The 22,290-nt window shown below is 37.1% G+C and overlaps 1 protein-coding gene across 1 annotated transcript in view; it reads left to right on the top strand.

Moving 5' to 3' along the window:
- Positions 1 to 22,290, top strand: part of EEF1AKMT1 (EEF1A lysine methyltransferase 1) — a 38,383-nt gene that overhangs the window by 1,361 nt on the left and 14,732 nt on the right. Inside the window, exon 2 of the mRNA XM_079138880.1 lies at positions 20,698 to 20,860. Within this exon, the coding sequence (XP_078995006.1) occupies positions 20,717 to 20,860 (144 nt within the window). The 5' untranslated portion in view covers positions 20,698 to 20,716. The remainder of the gene's footprint in view (positions 1 to 20,697; positions 20,861 to 22,290) is intronic.

Raw genomic sequence — 22,290 nt, 5'->3', positions numbered from 1 at the left:
CTGATGCTACACATTAGTGTGTCCACCCCTTTACTCATGCTGTTCCATCTTTTTGTAATCCTCTTCATTCTTTCCTCTCTCTCCCACCAAGTTAAAATGCCAGCTGCTGTTTCATTTTTGTCCTAACTCAGGCTATTCCCACTGATCCCATTGTACCAAACAGCACTCTTATAATAGAGGTCTCACCACATTATCACGATTATTTCTTTGTGTCTCCATCCTTTCTCAATCTCAGCACTGTGGCCATTTTGGACTGGATAATTCCTGTGGTGGAGAGCTAACCTATAATTATAGAAAGTTCAGTAGAATCCTTGGACTATACCTACTGGTTGCCAATAGCACCCTACCTAATTATAATAACCAAAAAATTTCTTTAGACATTGCCACATTTTTTACTGAGAAGCAAAATAGCTCCTGGTTCTCCCATGAGAACCATAGATCTAAAAAGTATGAGTCACATAAAGGCCTATGTTCAGTTTAATAGGAACATATCACTTTCCAACTCTTATGGACTTGAAAAATCTCTTTCACAGCAATTTTACAAACTCACATAGAAATTATATAAATATGATAAAGTAGTGACTTAAGTTTCAAAGCATATTAATAACATTCATTTAATTTAATCTCTGGTAATATTTATTAGCAGATTTTGATTTTTTCCCCACTGAACAAGTGGTAGACTTTTTACCTTATTTTAATAATGTGGGAAACAGTCTATGATTGCTACAGTTGCGGCCCCTTACACTCTCCTTGTGTTCCTCCATTGATCTTACTGTCATCTGTCATACACTTCACTTACATTGTTTGGAGTCTCTTTCTGCCTTGCTTAACTTTAAGATCCAAAAGGATGGGGACTTTGAGTTCAGTCCCCGAGTGCAGTATTTGGTAAATGGTAGTACACTGGTAAGCGGTTACTGAAGGAATGGATCTGATAAACCTTTAAACATTTATTTTGGGACCAAATTCATATAAAATATAGATAAAAGTTTAATTATAATCATTTAATTAGGCAATTTTCTTAACCTACTCTTTGAAATTCTTTGTTTTGCCCTTAATGTTGCAGTTTTCATGTTTTATTTCTGAATTTAAAAACCCTTCACCAGAGACATGACTTTGGAAAATGTTTAGTAATAATAAATAAAAATTGAAATATTTCTGTCTATACCAAGGACATATATGCATACACACATGTATGTGTGTCTTTATGTATGTATATGGACACATACATATATGTACATACACATTTGTTTTTCTTTCAGCCCTTCCAGGCAGTATTGTATTGCAACTTTGATCAGGAATTAGTTGTATCTTCAATTCTGCCAGGAAACTGGATTTTATTTTTTATTTTTTGGTACTGGGAACTGAACCCAGGACCCTATATGCTAAGCAAGCGTTCCACCACTGAACTCTATCCCAAAGACTTTTTTTTTTTTTTTGAGACAGTTTTATTAAGTTGCCCAAGCTAGCCCTGAACTTGTGATGTTCCTGCATCAGTTTGTCTCTTGACTGGGATCAACCAGAGTTGTTAACTTAAGGATTCTGAGGTCTTTTCTGAGCCCATGACTTTCCTAGAGCATGTGTGCTAGTGGCATTCTAAGTTCCCCTGTATGTGCAGTTCCTTTTGAATGTTCCAGTCCTCTCCCAGAGGGAAAAAGGAAAAAAAATGAAAGCACAGGTAGGGAAAGGTACTGGCAATTCAAATCCTCTGAAAGTCACTTTTTAGCTGTACGGGAAGGGATTTGCAGTGAACAGTGACCACTACCTGTGTGTATCCATAACTCTGCAGTCAGAAGCAGTAATCAGAACACAGATTTACCGAGGTCCTTATTATTTACCCTGACTCCTGATATTTTGTGTAAGCTGTTCCTGGAACATTGGCAGAGCCAAGCTGCCCTTGGAACTATTCTGTGTCTTAGATTTTTCATTTGTCTATTTGGCAACCTTTAATTACAGGGGTAAACTAATGACCAATATTTTCATATCTTCCTTTTAAGCCAGGTCTTACTGGCACACACAAGCGGTATCCCAGACTTTCTGACTGCAAACTGTAGAATGTGTGTCTTTTGCTTCCTGCCCTACAGGGGATGTCCCTACCTACTTCTTTCCTATCACTTAGGCAATAAACTGTTGTCCCAGTTCTTGTCTGTGTCCTGACCTTGTTAGTGTCAAGGTTTCATGTGGCCCTGTGTGACATGGTGCGCCTCTCATTCAGAAGGTAATTATGAGTAACATTAAACTTTTTTCCAGTACTAGGGATGTAGCTTCGTGGTAGAGTGCTTGCATAGCATGTGTGAGACTCTAGGTTCAACCCCCAGCACTACAAAAGAACAAAATTTTTTTTCCAATGGTATTGACCTTTTTAAGTATTCACTGCTGGACACAAAACAGGAACAAATGCACAGCTGCTTGCCATGGGGTTAGGTAGCTGCTGCCTGGCTAATAACTGAAACTGACCAGAACTTACCATTTAAGTCTTTCAATAGACTATAGAGTTCCAAACACTTACATCAAACAGATTATGCCAATACAATTATCTAGGTAGGGAAACAGTCCTGTTGCCTCCAATCATCCCAGAATCCTCTCCTCTAATAACCTGCTGTCTTCCCAGAATCCTCTCTAATAACCTTTATATACTCTTACCATTCATTTCATGGATATTCCATCTGTACACTGTTGACTTCCATAACAATCTTACCTTGATCTGACCACTCTGAGGCTGTAAACTGATGGATGCTACATGGTGCACTATTGCCTAAAATTGATAACAGTAATGACTCTATTTCATCAGATCTGAGATACTATTTTTATGGTTCTACCATATCTTTTTTTTTTTAAGATTTTTTTTTTTTTTAAGTTGTCAATGGACCTTTATTTATTTGTATGTGGTGCTGAGAATTGAACCCGGCACCTCACCCATGCTAGGCAAGCACTCTACCACTGAGCCACAACCCCAGCCCTCTACCATATCTTAAGAAAACATGCTGACAGATTTATATACCACCATTTGAAAATCACATTCTAATTTCAGAGGTTTTTAAAAATGAGAAAAAAATATTTTAGAATCTGAATATGATAGCAGCAACAAGTCAGAACCTAAAGTAAAGCTAGGAGTGGTTGTGCACACCTGTAGTCCCCACACTTGGGAGGCTGAGGCAGGAGAATTACTTGAATCCATAATCCATAAATTCAAGACTATTCTGAACAACACAGACCTCATCTCAAAACAAAAAACAAAAGCCAGAAGTACACCTGGCTCACTGCTGGTAGCATTCACCATGCTGGGCAAGTTTCCTATCACACCTCATATTAATCCCTTTAACTTAATGATTGATTTTCTGTGGTCCAGTTTTACTCATCCCTTTTATGCACTGAGCATGCCCACTCACTGATAGGTTACATTTGTGTTCCCAGGATGTGCCAAGGACTATTGTAGGCACATAGTAGACACCCATTTAACTCGTAGTATCCCTGTGAAAAAGATAGTCTCCATTTTATAAATTAGAAAATTAAAGCACAGAAAAGTTAAATACTTGAACAAGGATATGCAGGTAGTAAGTGGCAAAGCCATGATTTAAACCAAGGTAATTTGGTTTCAGAGTTCATGCTTTCGGTACTGTACCATACTACTTGAATGTCTAAGAGAACATAGTGTCATAAACAGTATCGTCAAATATCTGACTTAGGAAAAAGTCATGTAAATGATCTGATAAAATACTAGATTAAACATCTACATCTTGAGATGGAAAAGTGTGCACATTACAAGTAGATAACAAAGGGATTCTTGAAACATTTAAAACCAAAACCCACATAAGTTTTGCATCATGACATATAACCCAGTACACACAAGTGGGTTTGTGATACAGCAGTACTTCAGTCTTCCACAAACCATGTACTCTGATAATATCCTGGGGCTTTGTTTTTGGTTTTGGTTTTTGTAGTGCTGGGGATTAAACCTGGGGGACTTGCTCTAACATTGAGCTATGTCCCCAGCTCTTGTTCTAATTTTTAAAATGCTGATGTTGTCCTACACTGATTTCATAACACTAATGTAGGTAAATCTACAGTGTAAACAATGTCAGAAGAAAAGAGTTTTCTGTGAGTTTTATATAAGTTCTTTGAAAGATTTTAGAATTCTGATAAGATATCGAATTGTTTAGAAGCCATTTCAAGCACTTTTTATTTAAAAATCAAATCCACAAGTCTCTGCTAATATAAGCTAACATTTTTATTAAATGCTGAATACATGTAGAAATAATTAAAAGTTTAGCAACAACAGGAACATCAGTTATCTGTCACCACCTTAATACATATAACATTAACAAGATTGTGTTCCTCTCCAAGCATATTCCCCACTCCCAGAGGTAATCAGTATTTTAATCTCGGGTTTTTCTTTCACTGTCCACCTATCTACCCACACACCACACACACAGCTTTTCAGCATACTGGACACTGGCCAACAAGACCAGTGAGTCCTGAGAATGGGGAACAAACTGAGCCTGATGATGGTCCCATTCACTCCTTTGAGTGAATGGTCCCCGTGCAGGGAGGGAAAACCTGGGCAGAATCCAGCAGACTCTGAGTTAAGAGATGCTAAGATTCTGGGTCAGCCAACCTGCCTGGAGTGCATGCTGAGTACTAGGAAGGAGAGCGGCATAGAGAAAGAACTCTAGAGATCTGCAGAGGGACTTCCTTGAGAAACTACCTGAGGCAAAGGAAAGAAACACTTGCAGGGATTTAGAAGAACAGTACCAGAACTCACTCAAGACCAAGAAAAGACCTACTCCCAGCAGCTAGACTGGTAAAACCTAATAATTCATGGGGTGTTGGATAGAGTACTTAGATGTTTAGCTTCGTAGTGGTGAGTAGTTAGTACTGGGCTAAATGCTGCTCCGTTCTTGCGTAGTTATCTTTTTAAAAAGTTTTTTGTTTGTTTCTGTACTGGGGATTGAAACTTGGGGCACTTTACCACTGAGCTATACCCCAGTCCTTTTTATTTCTTGTTTTGAGACAGGTTTTCACAAAGTTGCTGAGGCTGGCTCTGAACTTGCAATCCTCCTGCCTCAGCCTCCTGAGCCAATGGAATTACGGGTGTGCCCACCATGCCCAACTAGCAATCTTAAAAATTTGAAAGAATCAAATTGTTGCCAAGCATCTACTCCAGAATAAATCTCAATAATATTTATAAGAAAACAAAAATATCTTCCATACAAGTTCATAATGTCTGATATTCAGTTTTTAAAATCACCAGTCAAAAGAACACAACCCAAAGCAAGAGAATACAACCCAAAATTATTAGAAAATCAGTCGACTGAAACTGACCCAGAACAGATCACAATGTCAGAATTAGGAGTCAATAAAATAGCTAAATTTTGTTCTGTTAGTTCAAAAAGCTAGAGGAAAAATAGAACATGTTAAATAGAAATATGAAAAATTTTAAAAACCTCAATTCTAACTTCTGGAGATGAAAAGTGTGATGTCTGAGGTGACAGTTGCATGGGGTGGAGTTAACAGTTAATTAGACTTTGAGGAGTAATGTCTAAAAACTCACAGTGAGGTACAAAGAAAGAAGCATCAGAGAACTATGGGACAATTTTAAGCTACATGATATCTATGCAGTTGGGGTAAGGAAGGGCAGCAGAAAAATACTTGAGAAGTGATGGCCCAGATTTTTCCAAATTTGATGAAAACCTTTAAACTCACAGTTCCAAGAAACTCCATAAACCTGAAGTACAAGGAACATGTAGAAAACCACACCGAGACACATCACAATGAAATGCTCAAAAACAGTAACGAATAGAAAAATGTTGAAACCACTGGGAAAGAAGTACACAAAAGTGCAAAAGTAGGGATGCCGGCACCTTTTATTTCAAAACAATGCAGTGAGTAGACAGTGTAGGAGTACCTGGACCGGAAGAAAAAACAAACATATCCATGTTGTATTCTCTGTAAAGAGACATTTCACAAAAACAGAGAATACATCACATTTAAACTACTACAGGGAATGTTAATGCTATTCAGGCAGAAGTAAGTGATATCATAAATGACATTTATGCAACATGAAAATGGCTACTGTATAGATAAAAGGGGAAGATTTTTGCCAACTGAGGTTTATGCACACCTATCATCCCAGTGACTTAGGAAGCTGAGGCAGGAGAATTGCAAGTTCAAGGCCAACCTGACCAACTTAAGCAAAGCCTGGTCTCAAAATAAAGAAGACTGAGATTTGACTCAGTGGTAGAGTACCCCTGGGTTCAACCCCCAGTAACTAACACACACAACACATCCATACACAGGTAAAATTTTTAAATTTAACTTAGTATAAAATTTATAACAAAAATAACAGTAAAACATTTTAACAGAAAGGCTTGGAGGATGTATACAATTGTGTCTTATACAATACATGAAGAGGTGTAATATCATTTGAAGGTCGACTGATATGGTAAGAATTATGCTATAACCCTTAAACACTTAAATAATAAAATAATAACCAATAATGGAGAAAATGCAACCAAATTTTCCTTGCTTTGTAGTATTCCATTGTAGGGTTATACAGTAGTAGATTGTATAATGCCTAGTGGTTCAAGATTTCTGTTGTTTAATTTTTGCTATTACATATTTTTACTTGGAGCATTTTTACATGTCTTTTCATGTGATTTATGTGAGCTTCATATTGCTGATTGGAGGTTGTAAGGTTGATATCAAAGTGTTTGCATCAATTTATATTTTAACCAATAGAGTAGGCAATTTCCAAATCCTCAAAAAACACTTAGCATTGTTAGCCTTTTTAAAGTTTAGTCAATGTGGTAGGTATGTAGTAGTATCTCATTATAATTTGCATTCCCTGATGAATCATAAAGTTGAATCCCTTTGAATATGATTTTTTTACTATTTGTACATTATGTTTTATGAAGTACCTGTTCAAGTATTTTGTCCATGTGTCTTCTGGTACTAATAGAATTCTTTTTTTTTTTTTTTTTTTTTTTCCCCGCCTAAATCCAGTTTATTCTTTTTTTTTTTTTAATTTATTGTAAATAAATGGGATACATGTTGTTTCTCTGTTTGTACATGGCATAAAAGCATACCATTTGTGTAATCATAAATTTACATAGAGTAATGTTGTTTGATTCATTCTGTTATTTTTCCCTTCCCCCCACCCCTCCCACCCCTCTTTTCCTTCTATACAGAGCTTCCTTCCTCCATACTTGCCCCCCTCCCTAACCCTAACTCTAACCCTAACACTAACCCTTCCCTCCCCCCATTATGTGTCATCACCCACTTATTAGCGATATCATTCGTCCTTTGGCTTTTTGAGATTGGCTTACCTCACTTAGCATGATATTCTCCAATTTCATCCATTTTCCTGCAAATGTCATAATTTTATCATTCTTTATGGCTGAGTAATATTCCATTGTATATATATACCACAGCTTCTTTATCCACTCATCAATTGAAGGGCATCTAGGTTGGTTCCACAGTCTGGCTATTGTGAATTGAGCAGCTATGAACATTGATGTGGCTGTATCTCTGTAGTATGCTGATTTTAAGTCCTTTGGGTATAGTGGGATAGCTGGGTCAAATGGAGGGTCCATTCCAAGTTTTCTAAGGAATCTCCACACTGCTTTCCAGAGTGGCTGCACTAATTTGCAGTCCCACCAGCAATGTATGAGTGTACCTTTCTCCCCACATCCTCGCCAACACCTGTTGTTGCTCGTATTCTTGATAATCGCCATTCTAAACATTCAAATAACATACATGAAGACTAGAAAATGAAATGAATGAAAAACAGAAGATGGGAACAGCAAATAATAAAATAGCAGGCCCAAGCACCAAACGTCAATAATATTAAGTATAAAAGGTCTAAACAGTAGACCAATTAGGAGACAGCACTTAGCCAGACTCAAAGTCAGGGTAGAATGTTTCCTCTCATATGTGGATGCTAGAAAGGACAAAGGGGACCTCATAAAAATAGAAGGGAGAGCAGTAGAGTAGAAGCAGAGGATCAAGAAAAAGAGGGGAGGGGAAGCAAAGGGAAGAACTGGGGAATAAAGTCGACCAAATTATGCTTTGTGCATGTATAAATATATCACAGTATATCCCAATTTTATGTGTAATTATAACATATCAATTAAAAATAAATAAATAGAAGGAAGACCAATAGAGTAGAGGAGGGAAATCAGGGCGAAGGAGGAAGGGAGAAAAAGGAATAGTACTGGGGATTGAAATGGAGAAAACTTTGTTATATTCATCTATGAATATGTTAAAGTGAACCCCACATTATGTATAACTACAGTGCACTAAAAAATAAAAAATAATTATACCATAAAAAGACAAAGCTTAGAATGAATTGTTTTAAAATCCTAGCTATATGTGCTGTCTATAAGAAACTTACTTCAAAAACAATGAAAGTAAAAGGAAGGAAAAATATATACCATGTTTTTTTTTTTTTTTTTTTTTTTTTTCAAAATCATGAGTACTTTATTCTGGATAAACTAGATCCAAGAGAAAAGAAATCACCAGCAAAAAGGAAAGATATTGCATAATAATAAAAGGACTAATTCATCAAGAACACAGCAATTCCAAAAGTCTAGTGGTCACCAAACAAAAGTGTTTTAAATGACGAGAAAGATAAAATTAAAAATTGATAGAACTGAAAGAAGAAATAGATAAATCCAAAATTATAGGTGGGGGCTTCAGTTCCCTCTCTCAGCAATTGATAGAACTATTAGACAAACTATTAGACAAAAGGATATAGAACTTAATAGGAGCATCAACCTAAAGGATGTGTCTATGTTTATGGAACCCTCTACCCAGTGACACCAAAATATAACATCATTTCAGACACCAAGATAGAGAGTATCTCGGGTCATAACACAGACTTCCAAACTTTTTTAAAAGTTGAAACTACATACACTAGAAAATAGCTAACCAGAGTATCTCCAAACACATGTAAAACTAAATAAACCCTTCTAACAACTTATGGGTCAATGAGAAATTTAAAAATACATTGGACTGAGTAAATGGGGAAGAAAGGTGTACAGATTTGGTAGGATGTCACTAAGAAAACTGTATCACTGAACACATTAGAAAGAATGTTCTCAAATCAGTATTTTAAGCTCCCACTTCAAAAATGTAGCTTAAAAAGAGCAAAATAAACACAAAGAAAGAGGAAAGAAGGAGATAAAGAGCAGAAATCAATGAAATTGAAAATAAAAAATGGAGGAAAATCAGTGATCTAACAAAATATTGAATGGATCAATAAAATTGACAAAGCAATAGTAAGACTAAAAAAAGAAAAATAAAGGAAATTCCTAATTTTAGGAATAAAATTGGGTATTGCTAAGATCCTACCAACATTGCAAATGCATTAAGTAAACACACAGACCCCTTTGTACACATAAATATAACAACCTGGATGAAATGAACCAATTCTTCAAAACCAACAAACTACCAAAACTCACCCAATGTGGAATAGATAATGTGAATAGTCCTATAAGTTTTAAAGAAATTGAATTTGATATTAAGAACCTCCCCAAAATAGAATCTTTTGGGTCTCAGATGGTGTATTTTTCTATTATAGCTGCTATAACAAAATGGAGTAGCATGACTCAAACAGCGATTTACTTCTTGTAGTTCTGTTGACTGCAGTGTCTTAAGATGAAGGTACCAGTAGGGTACCCTGGGGAGGGCTTTCTTCCTATCTTTTCACTGTGTCCTCACATATCGGAGAGGAAGCCAGTTCTGTGTCTGTTCTTATAAGGCATATGTTAGATAGTGTTCCATTACTGTAACAAAATATGTGAGATAATTAACTTAAAAAGATTTTAAATTGATTTCAGTTTGGGAGATTTCAGTCCGTGGTTGCTTAGCCCTGTTGCTTTTGGGCCTGGTGAGGCAGAGTGTCATGGTGGGAAATACATGAGCAAGTTGCTCTTCTCATGACAGGAAATGAAAGAGATAGGAAGAGAAAAAGGGTTGGTTCCCAATATTTCCTTCAAGGACATGACCCAGTGAACTAACTGCCCCCCCACCTCTTAGATTATTCTCCCACCATCCATTAGCACCACTGGTTGAGAACCAATCCTTTAACACATGGGCTTTGGGGAACATTCCAGATTCAAAGTATAGCAGGAGCCTAATAGATTAGGGCCCTACCTGTATGACTTCATTTAACATATGAACTCCTCACAGACTGTATCTCCAAATACAATTACATTGAACTTCAGTGTATGAATCTGGGGAATGGGAACACAATTGGAAACAAAGCAAATGGTTTTGCTGCAAAACTTTACTAACTATTTGAAAAATTAGCACCAATTCTACAAAGTCTTTTCCAGAAAATAGGAGCAATTTCCATGTCATTAGATGAAACCAGTATTATTACCATGATACCAAAACAAAATGAGAAAACTACAGACCAAAATCTCTCATTTACGTAGAAACAGAACTCCTCAACAAAATATTAGCAAAGAGAATCTAGCCTTATATAAGAGAATTATATGCCATAGCCAAGTGAGACTCATTCCAGGAATGTAAAACAGTCCACTATTAGAAAATCAGTGAACTAAAATAAAATACTTGGGAATCAATCTCACAAAAGAAGTGAAAGATCTCTACAATGAGAACTACAGAACACTAAAGAAAGAAATTAAAGAAAACCTTAGAAGATGGAAAGATCTCCCATGTTCTTGGATAGGAAGAATTAATATTGTCAAAATGGCCATACTACCAAAAGTGCTATACAGATTCAATGCAATTCCAATTAAAATCCCAATGATGTACCTTACAGAAATAGAGCAAGCAATTATGAAATTCATCTGGAAGAATAAGAAACCCAGAATAGCTAAAGCAATCCTCAGCAGAAAGAACGAAGCAGGGGGTATCGCAATACCAGATCTTCAACTCTACTACAAAGCAGTAGTAACAAAAACGGCATGGTATTGGTACCAAAATAGACAGGTAGATCAATGGTATAGAATAGAGGACATGGACACAAACCCAAATAAATACAATTTTCTCATACTAGACAAAGGTGCCAAAAATATGCAATGGAGAAAAGATAGCCTCTTCAACAAATGGTGCTGGGAAAACTGGAAATCCATATGCAGCAGAATGAAATTAAACCCCTATCTCTCACCCTGCACAAAACTCAACTCAAAATGGATCAAGAACCTCGGAATCAGACCAGAGACCCTGCATCTTATAGAAGAAAAAGTAGGTCCAAATCTTCAACTTGTTGGTTTAGGATCAGACTTCCTTAACAGGACTCCCATAGCACAAGAAATAAAAGCAAGAATCAACAACTGGGATAGATTCAAACTAAAAAGCTTTCTCCCAGCAAAAGAAACTATCAGTAATGTGAAGAGAGAGCCTACAGAGTGGGAGAATATCTTTGCCACTCATACTTCAAATAGAGCGCTAATTTCCAGAATATATAAAGAACTCAAAAACTCTACACCAAGAATACAAATAATCCAATCAACAAATGGGCTAAGGAAATGAACAGACACTTCACAGAAGAAGATGTACAAGCAATCAACAGATATATGAAAAAATGTTCAACATCTCTAGTAATAAGAGAAATGCAAATCAAAACTACCCTAAGATTCCACCTCACCCCAATTAGAATGGCGATTATCAAGAACACAAGCAACAATCGGTGTTGGCGAGGATGTGGGGAAAAAGGTACACTCGTACATTGCTGGTGGGGTTGCAAATTAGTGCAGCCACTCTGGAAAGCAATATGGAGATTCCTCAGAAAGCTTGGAATGGAACCACCATTTGACCCAGCTATCCCACTCCTCGGCCTATACCCAAAGGACTTAAAATAAGCATACTACAGAGATACAGCCACATCAATGTTCATAACTGCTCAATTCACCATAGCCAGATTGTGGAACCAACGTAGATGTCCTTCAATTGATGAATGGATAAAGAAACTGTGGCATATATATACAATGGAATATTACTCTGCCATAAAGAATGATAAAATTATGGCATTTGCAGGCAAATGGATGAAATTGGAGAATATCATGCTAAGTGAGATAAGCCAATCTCAAAAAACTAAAGGACAAATGATCTCGCTGATAAGCAGATGAGGACATATAATGGGGGGTGGGAGGGGTTAGCGTGAGGGTTAGGGTTAGGTTTAGGGTTAGGGTTAAGGAGGGGGGCAAGAATGGAGGAAGGAAGGACTGTATAGAGGGAAAAGAGGGGTGGGAGGGGTGGGGGGGGAGAAAAAAATAACAGAATGAATCAAACAACATTACCCTATGTAAATTTATGATTACACAAATGGTATACCTTGACTCCATGTACAAGCAGAGAAACAATATGTATCCCATTTGTTTACAATTTAAAAAAAAAAAGAAAATCAATGAACTTTAAAAAAAGAGAATCAATGAATTTAACATAGGGTAAAGAAAAATCACATGATCATATAAGTTAATGCACAAAAGGCATTTGAAATTTCAACCCAATTCATAACCAAACTCTTAGCAAACTACTTAATAGGGGGACTTCCTCAACTTGACATAAAGAACATCTACAAAAAGAGCCAAACACATAGTTATCTCTGAAAGATTGAATGTTTTTCCACTTAAAATCTTGGAAAAGATTAGAGTTGGAAATGCAGCTAAGTGGTGGAATACTTACCTAGTAGGCACAAGGTCCTGGGTTAAATCTCTAGCACCACACACACATAAAAAATACAGACAAATCTGGATGTCTGCTCTTATCACTCTAAAACATAGAACTGGGAGTCCTAGCCAGTGCAACATGGCAAGAAAAGAGAATAAATGACATCATGACATCATGAAGGAAAGGAAGAAATAAAACTGTTCTGTTTACAGACATGGTTTTCTAAGTTTAAAATTCTAAGGAATCTGAAGAAACTCACAGAACTAATATAAATGTTCTGGTTACAAAACATAAAAATCAGTAGTATTTTTATGTATGACATTTAACACTGAAACAGAAAATAAAGTGCAGTTTATTTGCAGTTGTTCCTCCAAAACGAAATAATTATAAATCTAACAAAACACATGGGGCCTGTGTACTGAAAATTATAATTAGTTGATTAAATAAATTAAGGGAGAACTAAATAAATGTAGATATGTACCACTGAGAAAAGATGCCAATTATCCCTAAGTCAATACACAGGTTTAGCAGATTTCTTTCCAAATTCCTAGAAAGATTTTGTGTGTGTGTGTGTGTGTGTGTGTGTCTATCTGTCTGTCTATAGGTAAGCTCATCCTAAACTTCATATGGAAAGGCAAAGGAAGTAGACTAAAGCAGTTTTGAATAAGAAAAATAAAATATAAAGAATCATGCTACCTGAATTTAAGACTTAACATTTGGCTATAATAATTAAAACTTTTTTTTAGAGAAATAGACAAATTTATCAATGAAACAGAATAAAGAACCCAGAAATATACCCCATTGATTTTTGACAAAACTCAAAGTGTAATTTCAGAAATAAATTTCTCAACCAATGATGCTAAAGCAACTGGCAGTACAAAGGAAGATTAAATGAATCATAGATTTAAATTTAAAATTTAAAATCTTCTAGAAGAAATTTTACATAAAAATTTGAGTGGGTGGGGGACCTAGTACTTAGCAAATCTTTCTCAGGTGGAACCTAAAGCGAGATCCATAAAAGAAAACATTGATATGTTGTACTGCACCAAAATTTAAACTTTGCATCTGTAAAAGACAATTTGAAGAGTAAAAAGACAAGCTGAAGATGGGGGAAGGGGGCGGGAATATTTGAAAGTCATCCTTTTGACAAAGGACTCAGAGCTAGAATATATATAAAACTGCGTAAAGGTATCTTAAAATTCAACAGTAAAAAACCTCAAACAATCCAGTTAGCTTCTGACAAAAGACATGAGCGAACATTTCACCAAAGAGTAAAAAACAGATGACAAATATACGTACAAAAATGTTGGATGTTGTTAAGTATTCAGGAAATGCACATTAAAGCTCCCATAAGGTAGTAAGTACCACATACCAATTGAAACCACTCAAATAAATACCAAATCCTGGTGAAGATATAAAGAAAGTGGATCTCTCTGAGTGATTTGCATGCACAAGCCCAGCACTGTTTGGGGGTGGGAAGGATTGAGCTCTCATACATTGCTGGGGGTGGGGGCAGTGTTGTAAAATGACACAGACGCTAAAGAAAAAAATTTTATGTTTTTTAAGAAAATTAAACACAACCATTCACAAAAGATCACATATTGTGTAATTTAATTTGTATATAAAATGTTGTTGTGTACAGAATAACCAAATGTATAGAGACACAGAGTAGACAGACATGGTTTTCAAAGCCCTCAACATGTGAGCCTTTGAGGGACATTCTAGATTCAGACCGTAACAATGACTTCACAGTGAGTTCTGGTCATGTATCTTGTAAATGCCTCAGAGTTCTTCAGGAGGAAGGATATGGAGGTGAGGTACAGTCTTATCACAACACAGAGGATATATGTTATCAACATGACATCCCACCAGTGTTGACTTTGATCACCTGGATAAGGGCAGTGTTTCCTTGGTATTTTCTGTGAAGTGTGCCATTATTCTGATTAATGTTTTTTTATCTGTCTACACTTGAAACAATTTGTTTCCCATATTAAGCAAGCCACAAAATTGATAAATGATTTAGATGCCATGATTTGTTTCACATATACACAAATAAAACTTAATTTATAATTATGTGACTAGGGACATTTATCTTTTTCAGTCTTATGCTTTCCCCCATTGTGTAGAAATACTTTGACAGAGTTAAATTAAGTGTATGTCCATTTCGCAGTTTTTTTGTTGAAGCCCTTTTTCAGATTGAAGAAGTTCCCTTCTCCACCTAGTTTGCTCAGGTTTTTTTTGTTTTTGTTTTTGTTTTTTTTTGTTGTTGTTGTTGTTGTTGTTGTTGTTGTTGTTTTGGGTATGGGGGGTTGAACCCAGGGGTACTTGACCACTGACCCGCATCCCCAGCCCTCTTTTGTATTTTATTTAGAGACAGGGTCTCACTGAGTTGCTTAGCTCCTCACTTCGGCTAAGGCTGGCTTTGAATTCATGATCCTCCTGCCTCAGCCTCCCAAGCTGCTGGGATAACAGACATGCACCACCATGCCTGGTTGCTCAGTTTTTAACGTGGGTAGATGCTGAATTTTGTCAAATACCTTTGCAGTATCTATGTAAATGATCATAGGCTTTTTTCTTATTGATTGATTGATTGATTGTGGTACTGAGGATTGAACCCAAGTACTCTACCACTAAGCTATATCCCCAACCCTTTTAATTTTTATTATGATGCAGGGGTCTCGCTAAGTTGCCTAAGCTTGTCTTCCACCTGTGATCTTCCTGCCTCAGCTTCCTGCAGAGCTGAAGGTGTGCACCACCATACCTGGCTTCTTTTCTCTTTCATTTTGTTAAGCAGAGGTCAGCAACTTCTGAAAAGGCCAAGATTGTAAATATTTTCAACTTAAACCATCCTTGTATTCCTGAGATAAGCCATACTTCAAGATGTATTTTCTTTTTATATGTCATTGTAATCAATTTGTTACTCTGTAGTATAATGAAGTTTTGATTCTGTATTCATGTGGAATATTAATATTACTGAAGAATAAAATTACAATCAATTTAGTTTAAGGAACTTAATTGAGCCAGGCACTGTGGCACATGCCTGTAATGCCCAGCAGCTCAGGAGACTGAGACAGGAGGACTGCAATTCAAAGCCAGCTTCAGCCACTTAACCAGGCCCTCAGCGACTTAGTGAGATCCTGTCTCAAAAAATAAAAAGGGCAGGAGATGTAGTTGAGTGGTAAAGTGCCCCTGGGTTCAACCCCCAGAATCAGAAAGAAAAAAAAAATCTTAATTATAATTGTGACTCTAGAATCAGGTAACCTTGTTCCATAAAACAGAACAAGCATTCAAATGAGTCAAGCAGAAGTTGGTTTTATAGACAAAGAAGGGTTAAAGAAAGCAGAAACAAAGGAAAAAAAGATTAGTCATTTCAAATTACTTTCCTTATAATGCAGAAGTAGGGAAAACAGAACAATAGGAAATTAGCTGGTTAGTATCAGGTTACTTCAGGCTCATATTTTGTATTAATTAAAAAAAGTTCATTCATGCCTATTAAAACTGACTTATTTAGAAAACTTGGCTTTTATCTTTTGTTCTTCTGATTTCTCTAAGGTTAGATAGCAACTTAGTTTCAGTTTGATGATAAGGAACTTTAATATTAGTGATTGCATTTTTATTTTGGTCTCATAAAACAAGTTGGGAAGTATTCCTTTCTCCTTTGCTTTCTGGAAGAGTTTACATAAAGTTACCATCATTTCTCTTTAAATGTTTAATGAAGTTCACCAGTGAATCTTCTCAGACTGGAGTTTTCTATTTGAAGAGATTTTTTTAATAACAAAATCCATCTATCTTTAATAAATAGATTATATGCATCATTAAATAATATTGTTTAGTTACACTCATTTTTTAAATTTATATTAATCTAATCATATTTATATGTCTTTCATTTTGTTCAGTCCTCTCCAAGAAAGGAAACCGCTTGCTCTTAGAGGGTTTATTTAAATTTTTAGATTAATTTATACTGCTAGATGCTTATTAGCCAGCTTTTACATGGTAGGTCTTTGATGAAAGAGGAACAAGCTCTTTGTGTAACTGTGATCCACTGAATGCTTTGACTCTAGCCCTTGCTGCTCTGGCACTGAGACTTAATTATTTTTTTTTTCTTTTTTTATTTTTTATTTTTATTTAGCTTTTAATTTTTTACAGACTGCATTGTGATTCATTGTACACAAATTGGGTACATAATTTCATTTCTATGGTTGTACACAATGTAGATTCATACCATTTGTGTAATCATACATGTACATAGGGTAATGATGTCTGTCTCATTCCACCATTTTTCATACCCCCTCCCTCTCATTTTCTTCTACATATTCTAAAGTTCCCCCATTCTCTCATTCCCCACCCCGACCCCCATTATATATCATCCTCCACTTATCAGGGAAAACATTCGGCCTTTGGTTTTTTGGGCTTGGCTTATTTCACTTAGCATGATATTCTCCAATTCCATCCATTTATTTGCAAATGCCAGATGCCCTTCAACAGATGAATGGACAAAGAAACTCTGGCATATATACACAATGGAATACTATTCAGCCATAAAGAAGAAGAATATTATGAGACTTAATTTTTAAAGAGACATGTTTCTTTGTCTTCTTCTTTCCCTGTTCCTCCCTAATCTCTCCCCTTTCCTAATCTCAGGGGAAGCAGGATTACCCTTCTTCCCCATTGTAGGCAGAGTAATCTGTCCTTGAGCACACAACCACAAGAAAAAAGTAATTCAGACTTTGGGAATGGCACCAGATCTCAGAAATGACAATCTCCCAAATTAACAAATGAATTACAATTCCAGACAGAACACATGGAATATAGCCTTTGAATCACCTCTTAAAAGTCCTCTGCTCCCCTGGGCTGGGGAGATAGCTCAGTTGGTAGAGCGCTTGCCTTGCAAGCCAAGCACAAGGCCCTGGGCTCAATCCCCAGCACCACAAAAAAAAAAAAAAAAAAAAGTCCTCTGTTCCCCTTGATGGGCAGAATCAAAGCCTCTAGGACAGGAGTCCCCTTTGCTTTTCCTTTGTTAGCAAATCTATAAAACTTTCTTTCCTGTTTCTCAAATCCTCGTCCTCATTATTGGATTGACACTGGGGACAAGGATGGAGCTTTGATAACATTTGTACTTAATGAAAATATACTGGGTTGTCAGTAGTTGGCACATGAAGGGTTTGGTTGTTTTAAGGATTTACATGGAATGGCTAGGTCTTTGATTTTGAAAAGGCGAACAAAAGCAACATCTAGCTGACATTTCTCACCTTGAATAACTGCCCAGCATCTTTTGAACACTCTTCCAAAACCTGGGAATTTCCCAAGTTCTGAGTCCTCCTTTCCCAGCCTCCCTTGCAGCCACCGGCTAGGCACTTGCCCCGGACCCTGTCAATCAGACATGCACATGGGCCTTCCAGTGGGAGCAGATCTGCTGCAGGAGCCCTTGTCATGACCTTTGCTGATTTTTAGCACAGCACTTACTGTGAAGACATAATATTTTAAAAAGTAAATGGGAGGTTATTTTTTGCTCTTAGATAATGTGGTTTAGAAATGTGTTTGGCTCCTGTGTAGTAAGGAATTTGACTTCACTTAAAGAGATGTCTGGCTTTTGTCCTGAATCATGGGTAGCAACTTCTAAACACTTGGAATGCCTTCGTTATTCAGGGTAACCTTGAGGAGGGTAAATTTGGAGACTGACTTCAGCCAGGTGGGCAGTCATTTCATAAACCATGCCTATATAATGAAATCCCAGTGAAAACTGGACATGGAAGTTTAGATAAACTTTCTGGGTTGGCAGTGCTGCACGCTTATTCTCATACTGCAGTGCCAGGAGGTTGATGGGAAACCCTCAACTTGCATTTTTTGTCAGAAGGCCCAACAGACTTGGCCAACTGGAGGACTATGCCTTAAATCTCACAGTTTGGCTGATTCTGGATAGTACCCCAACAAGTCATTGTACTTGGCTATCATTTTCTACAAAAACACTTTCTTTTAAAAATTATTAGTTTATTTTTAAGTTGTCAGTGGACCGTTATTTTATTTATATGTATGTGGCACTGAGACTCAAACCCAGTGCCTCACACATGCTAGGCAAGTGCTCTACCACTGAGCCACAACCCCAGCCCTCACTTTTTCTTATTGGTGCATTATACTTCTGCATAGTGGTGGGATTTATTGTTATATATTTGTACTTGCACACAACATAACAATATAATTTGGCTTATATCATTCCCTAGTATTTCCCCTTTCCCTTCCCTCCTCCCTCCCTCTATCCCTTTCCTCTATTCTACTGATCTCCCTTTGATTTTCATGTGATCTCCCACCTTTCTTTATATCTACCAATGACATACCCTTGGGCTTTAGTTTCCCTTTTTCCGCTTTAACTTCTACATATGAAAGAAAGCATACAATCTTGACCTTTTTAGTTTGATTTATTTTGCTTAACATAATGTTCTCAAGTTCCATTCATTTCCCTGCAAATGACATAATTTTATTTTTATGACTGAATAAAACTCCATTGTGTGTATATACCACATTTTCTTTATCCATTTGTCTGTTGATGGACACCTAGACTGGTTCCATAGTTTGGCCATTGTGAATTGTGCTGCTATAAACATGGGTACGCATGTATCACTGTAGTATGATCACTTTAATCTTCAAGATAAATACCAAGGAGTGGTACAGCTGTGTCATATGGTGGTTCCATGCCTAGTTGGTCCATGCCTATTGTTTTGAGGAAGCTCTATAGTGATTCCCATAGAAAAACTCCCTCTATTTTACTGTTTTTCTTCCCTCTCTCCTTACTATCCCTTTTAATTTTCATATCAATTTCTATACCTCTCCTCTTGAATCGATCCTTTATATCTACCAATACATACTCTTGGGCTTTAGTTCACCTAAATAGTGGTATTTGAGCATAACATGATCGCTGATTCAGGGCTGGGGCTGTGGCTCAGTGGTAGAGTGCTTGCCTAGCATGTACGAGGCACTGGGTTTGATCCTCAGCACCACATGTAAATAAATAAATAATAAAAATATTTAAAAATAGAAAGATCTCTGATTCAGAGACTGTGTTGTGACATGTCTGCTTATGACCTTTGGGGAAGCAAAATGTCATTACATGTTCATGATAGACATTTTCTTCTGTAAGGTGTCATAAAAAGTGTGAAAATGTCATAGTTTGGATATGAGGTGTCCCCCAAAGAACTATTTGGCAATGCAGGAATGTTCACAGGTGCGATGATTAGATTATAAGAGCTGTAATCTCCTTGGTAGATAATCCATTCAATGGATTAATAATTTGAATAGACTATTGGGTCATAACTGTAGGCAGGTAGGACATGGCAAGAGGAAGTAGGTCACTAGGGGCATATCTTTGGGGATTAATTTTGTCCCTGGCTTCTCTCTCTCTCTCTCTCTCTCTCTCTCTCTCTCTCTCTCTCTCTCTCTCTCCCTCCCTCTCCCTCCTCCCCCTCCCTTTCTTTCTCTCTCTCTCTCCCTTTCTCTTTTTCTCCCTCTCTCTCTCCCTCTCTCTCTCTCCCTTTATCTCTCCCTCTCCCTCTCTCTCTCCCTCTTTCTCTCTCACTCTCTTCCCCGCTCCCTCCCCCCCCTCTCTCTCCACACACCTCCCTCTCCCTCTCTCTCCTTCTCTCTGCTTCTTGGCTGCCATGAGCTGAGCAGCTTTCTTTCACCACATCCTTCTGCCATATTGTTCCGCCTCACCTCAGGCCCAAAACTATGGAGCTAGCTGATTATGGACCAAGCCCAGGAGCTCAGAATCAACGTTACCTCTTCTCAGTTGTCCTTGTTAGGTGTTTTGGTCACAGCAATGAAAAACTGACTAACACAATGTCCTTTATAAAAACTGAACACATTTCTAGGAAAAGCTTGTGTTTGTTGAACAATAGTTCAACAGAAGCCCCTTGTAGGTGTTGATCCCAGAAGTTTTGAATGTATGTATTTTCTTCATAAAACTTACTTCAGTTTAGGTCCTTGCTATGAGTGAAATATTTTAAAACTTTTTATTTGATGGAAAGGGAAATCAAAATCAGCACAACACATTTACTTCTTGACCTGCAGGTCACAGGCAGTTGGTGAAATGAGTGACTCAGAAGATGATGATACCCCTCAGCTTTCTTCCCACACCTTAGCAGCACTCCAGGAATTTTACGCTGAGCAGAAGCAACATGCTGACCCAGGTGGGGATGACAAATACCACATTGGAATAGTAGAAGAGAATTGGGTAAGTAAATGCATCCCACGTCCATCAGGAATTAGTGGTGTAGAACCTATTCTGTTCCAAGTCTGGTGTCTGATTCTTCCCTTGATACCAAAGTCTAACACCTGTCATTCAGGAGCTGATAACTATGGGGAGCAAGGACAGAATGCAGTCCATGAACATTATTGGATGGTGTAAATGCAGATTCTTCTGGTTCTGACTATCAGGCTGGTTGGTGAGGGGGCTTTTCAAATGGGGGATGATGTGTCATTGTGTTTAACACAACCTTGTACTTTGTTCTTGGATAGAGACACACATTGATTTTTCTAGAGCCCAGCATTCTTGGTTGGAAGAGATAAATATATCACTGCAATAAATAGGGTAACTGAACTTAAACCTGTAATAAAAAAATTGATGAGAAGGAGTTTTAAGATATTAATATTCCTATATATAATAACTTACATATATGTATGTATGTGTATACCTATGTGTTCTGGTTTAGATATGATGTCCCCCCAAAGCTCATGTGTGAGACAATGCAAGGTTTGGAGGAGAAATGATAAGTGTTATAGCCTTAACCTAATCAGTGAGTTAATCCCTAATGGGATTAACTGGAGGCAGGTGGGGTGTGGCTGGAGGAAGTTTTTCATTGGGAGCTTGGCTATGGGGTATATATTTTGTATCTGGAATGTGGAGTCTTTCTCTGCTTCCTGATCATCAATCATCAATCATTGTGTGAGCCACTTCCCTCTATCACATTGTTCCGCCATGTTGTTCAGTCTCACCTTGAGCCCTGAGGAATGGAGCCTGCTGTCTATAGACTGAGACCTCTGAAACTGTGAGCCCCCAAATAAACTTTTCCTCCTGAAATTATTCTGGTCAGATCTTCTAGTCACATCAGTGAAAAAGCTGACTTACACAATATGTGTGTATATGTGTGTACACACACACACACACAGAGTAAAAGAGGAATTTTTAAAAATGAGTCTAGGGAAACCCCTAATGTGGGAAAATTTTGAAGGAGGCAGTTGAAAAACAGACAAGACTTGTAGTTTGTCAGTGATGGCCCCTTAGTTACAGACCTTTCTCCATCATTTTGCAACTGGAAGGAAACTAATATGTATTTTTATTTTTATTTTATGTACTTATTTTTCATGCTTTTACATTTTGTGTCCAGGTTGGATCTCTGAGATGTGTAAATTTTTTGTTTACCATCTGTTTGAAATTAAGTGTGATAAAAATATTTCTTTCCACTTATTCCATATGTTCTACCTATTCCAAATCCCCTTTCTCATGATTTATCTTCTTTATGTATTTTTACCTTCTAGCTGGATGTTTCTGTAGATAATAAATATCAGAATCTTAAAGTATTGCCTTATTCTTAGGCAATCTATCTTTTTTCCTTCTGCTTCATATTTCCTGACTCCAAAACTATCTGGTTGTTGTAGAACACA

This window comes from Sciurus vulgaris, assembly GCF_902686455.1.
Source record: "Sciurus vulgaris genome assembly, chromosome: 4".
NCBI lineage: Eukaryota > Metazoa > Chordata > Mammalia > Rodentia > Sciuridae > Sciurus > Sciurus vulgaris.
This window is presented reverse-complemented; position numbering and strand designations above follow the sequence as displayed.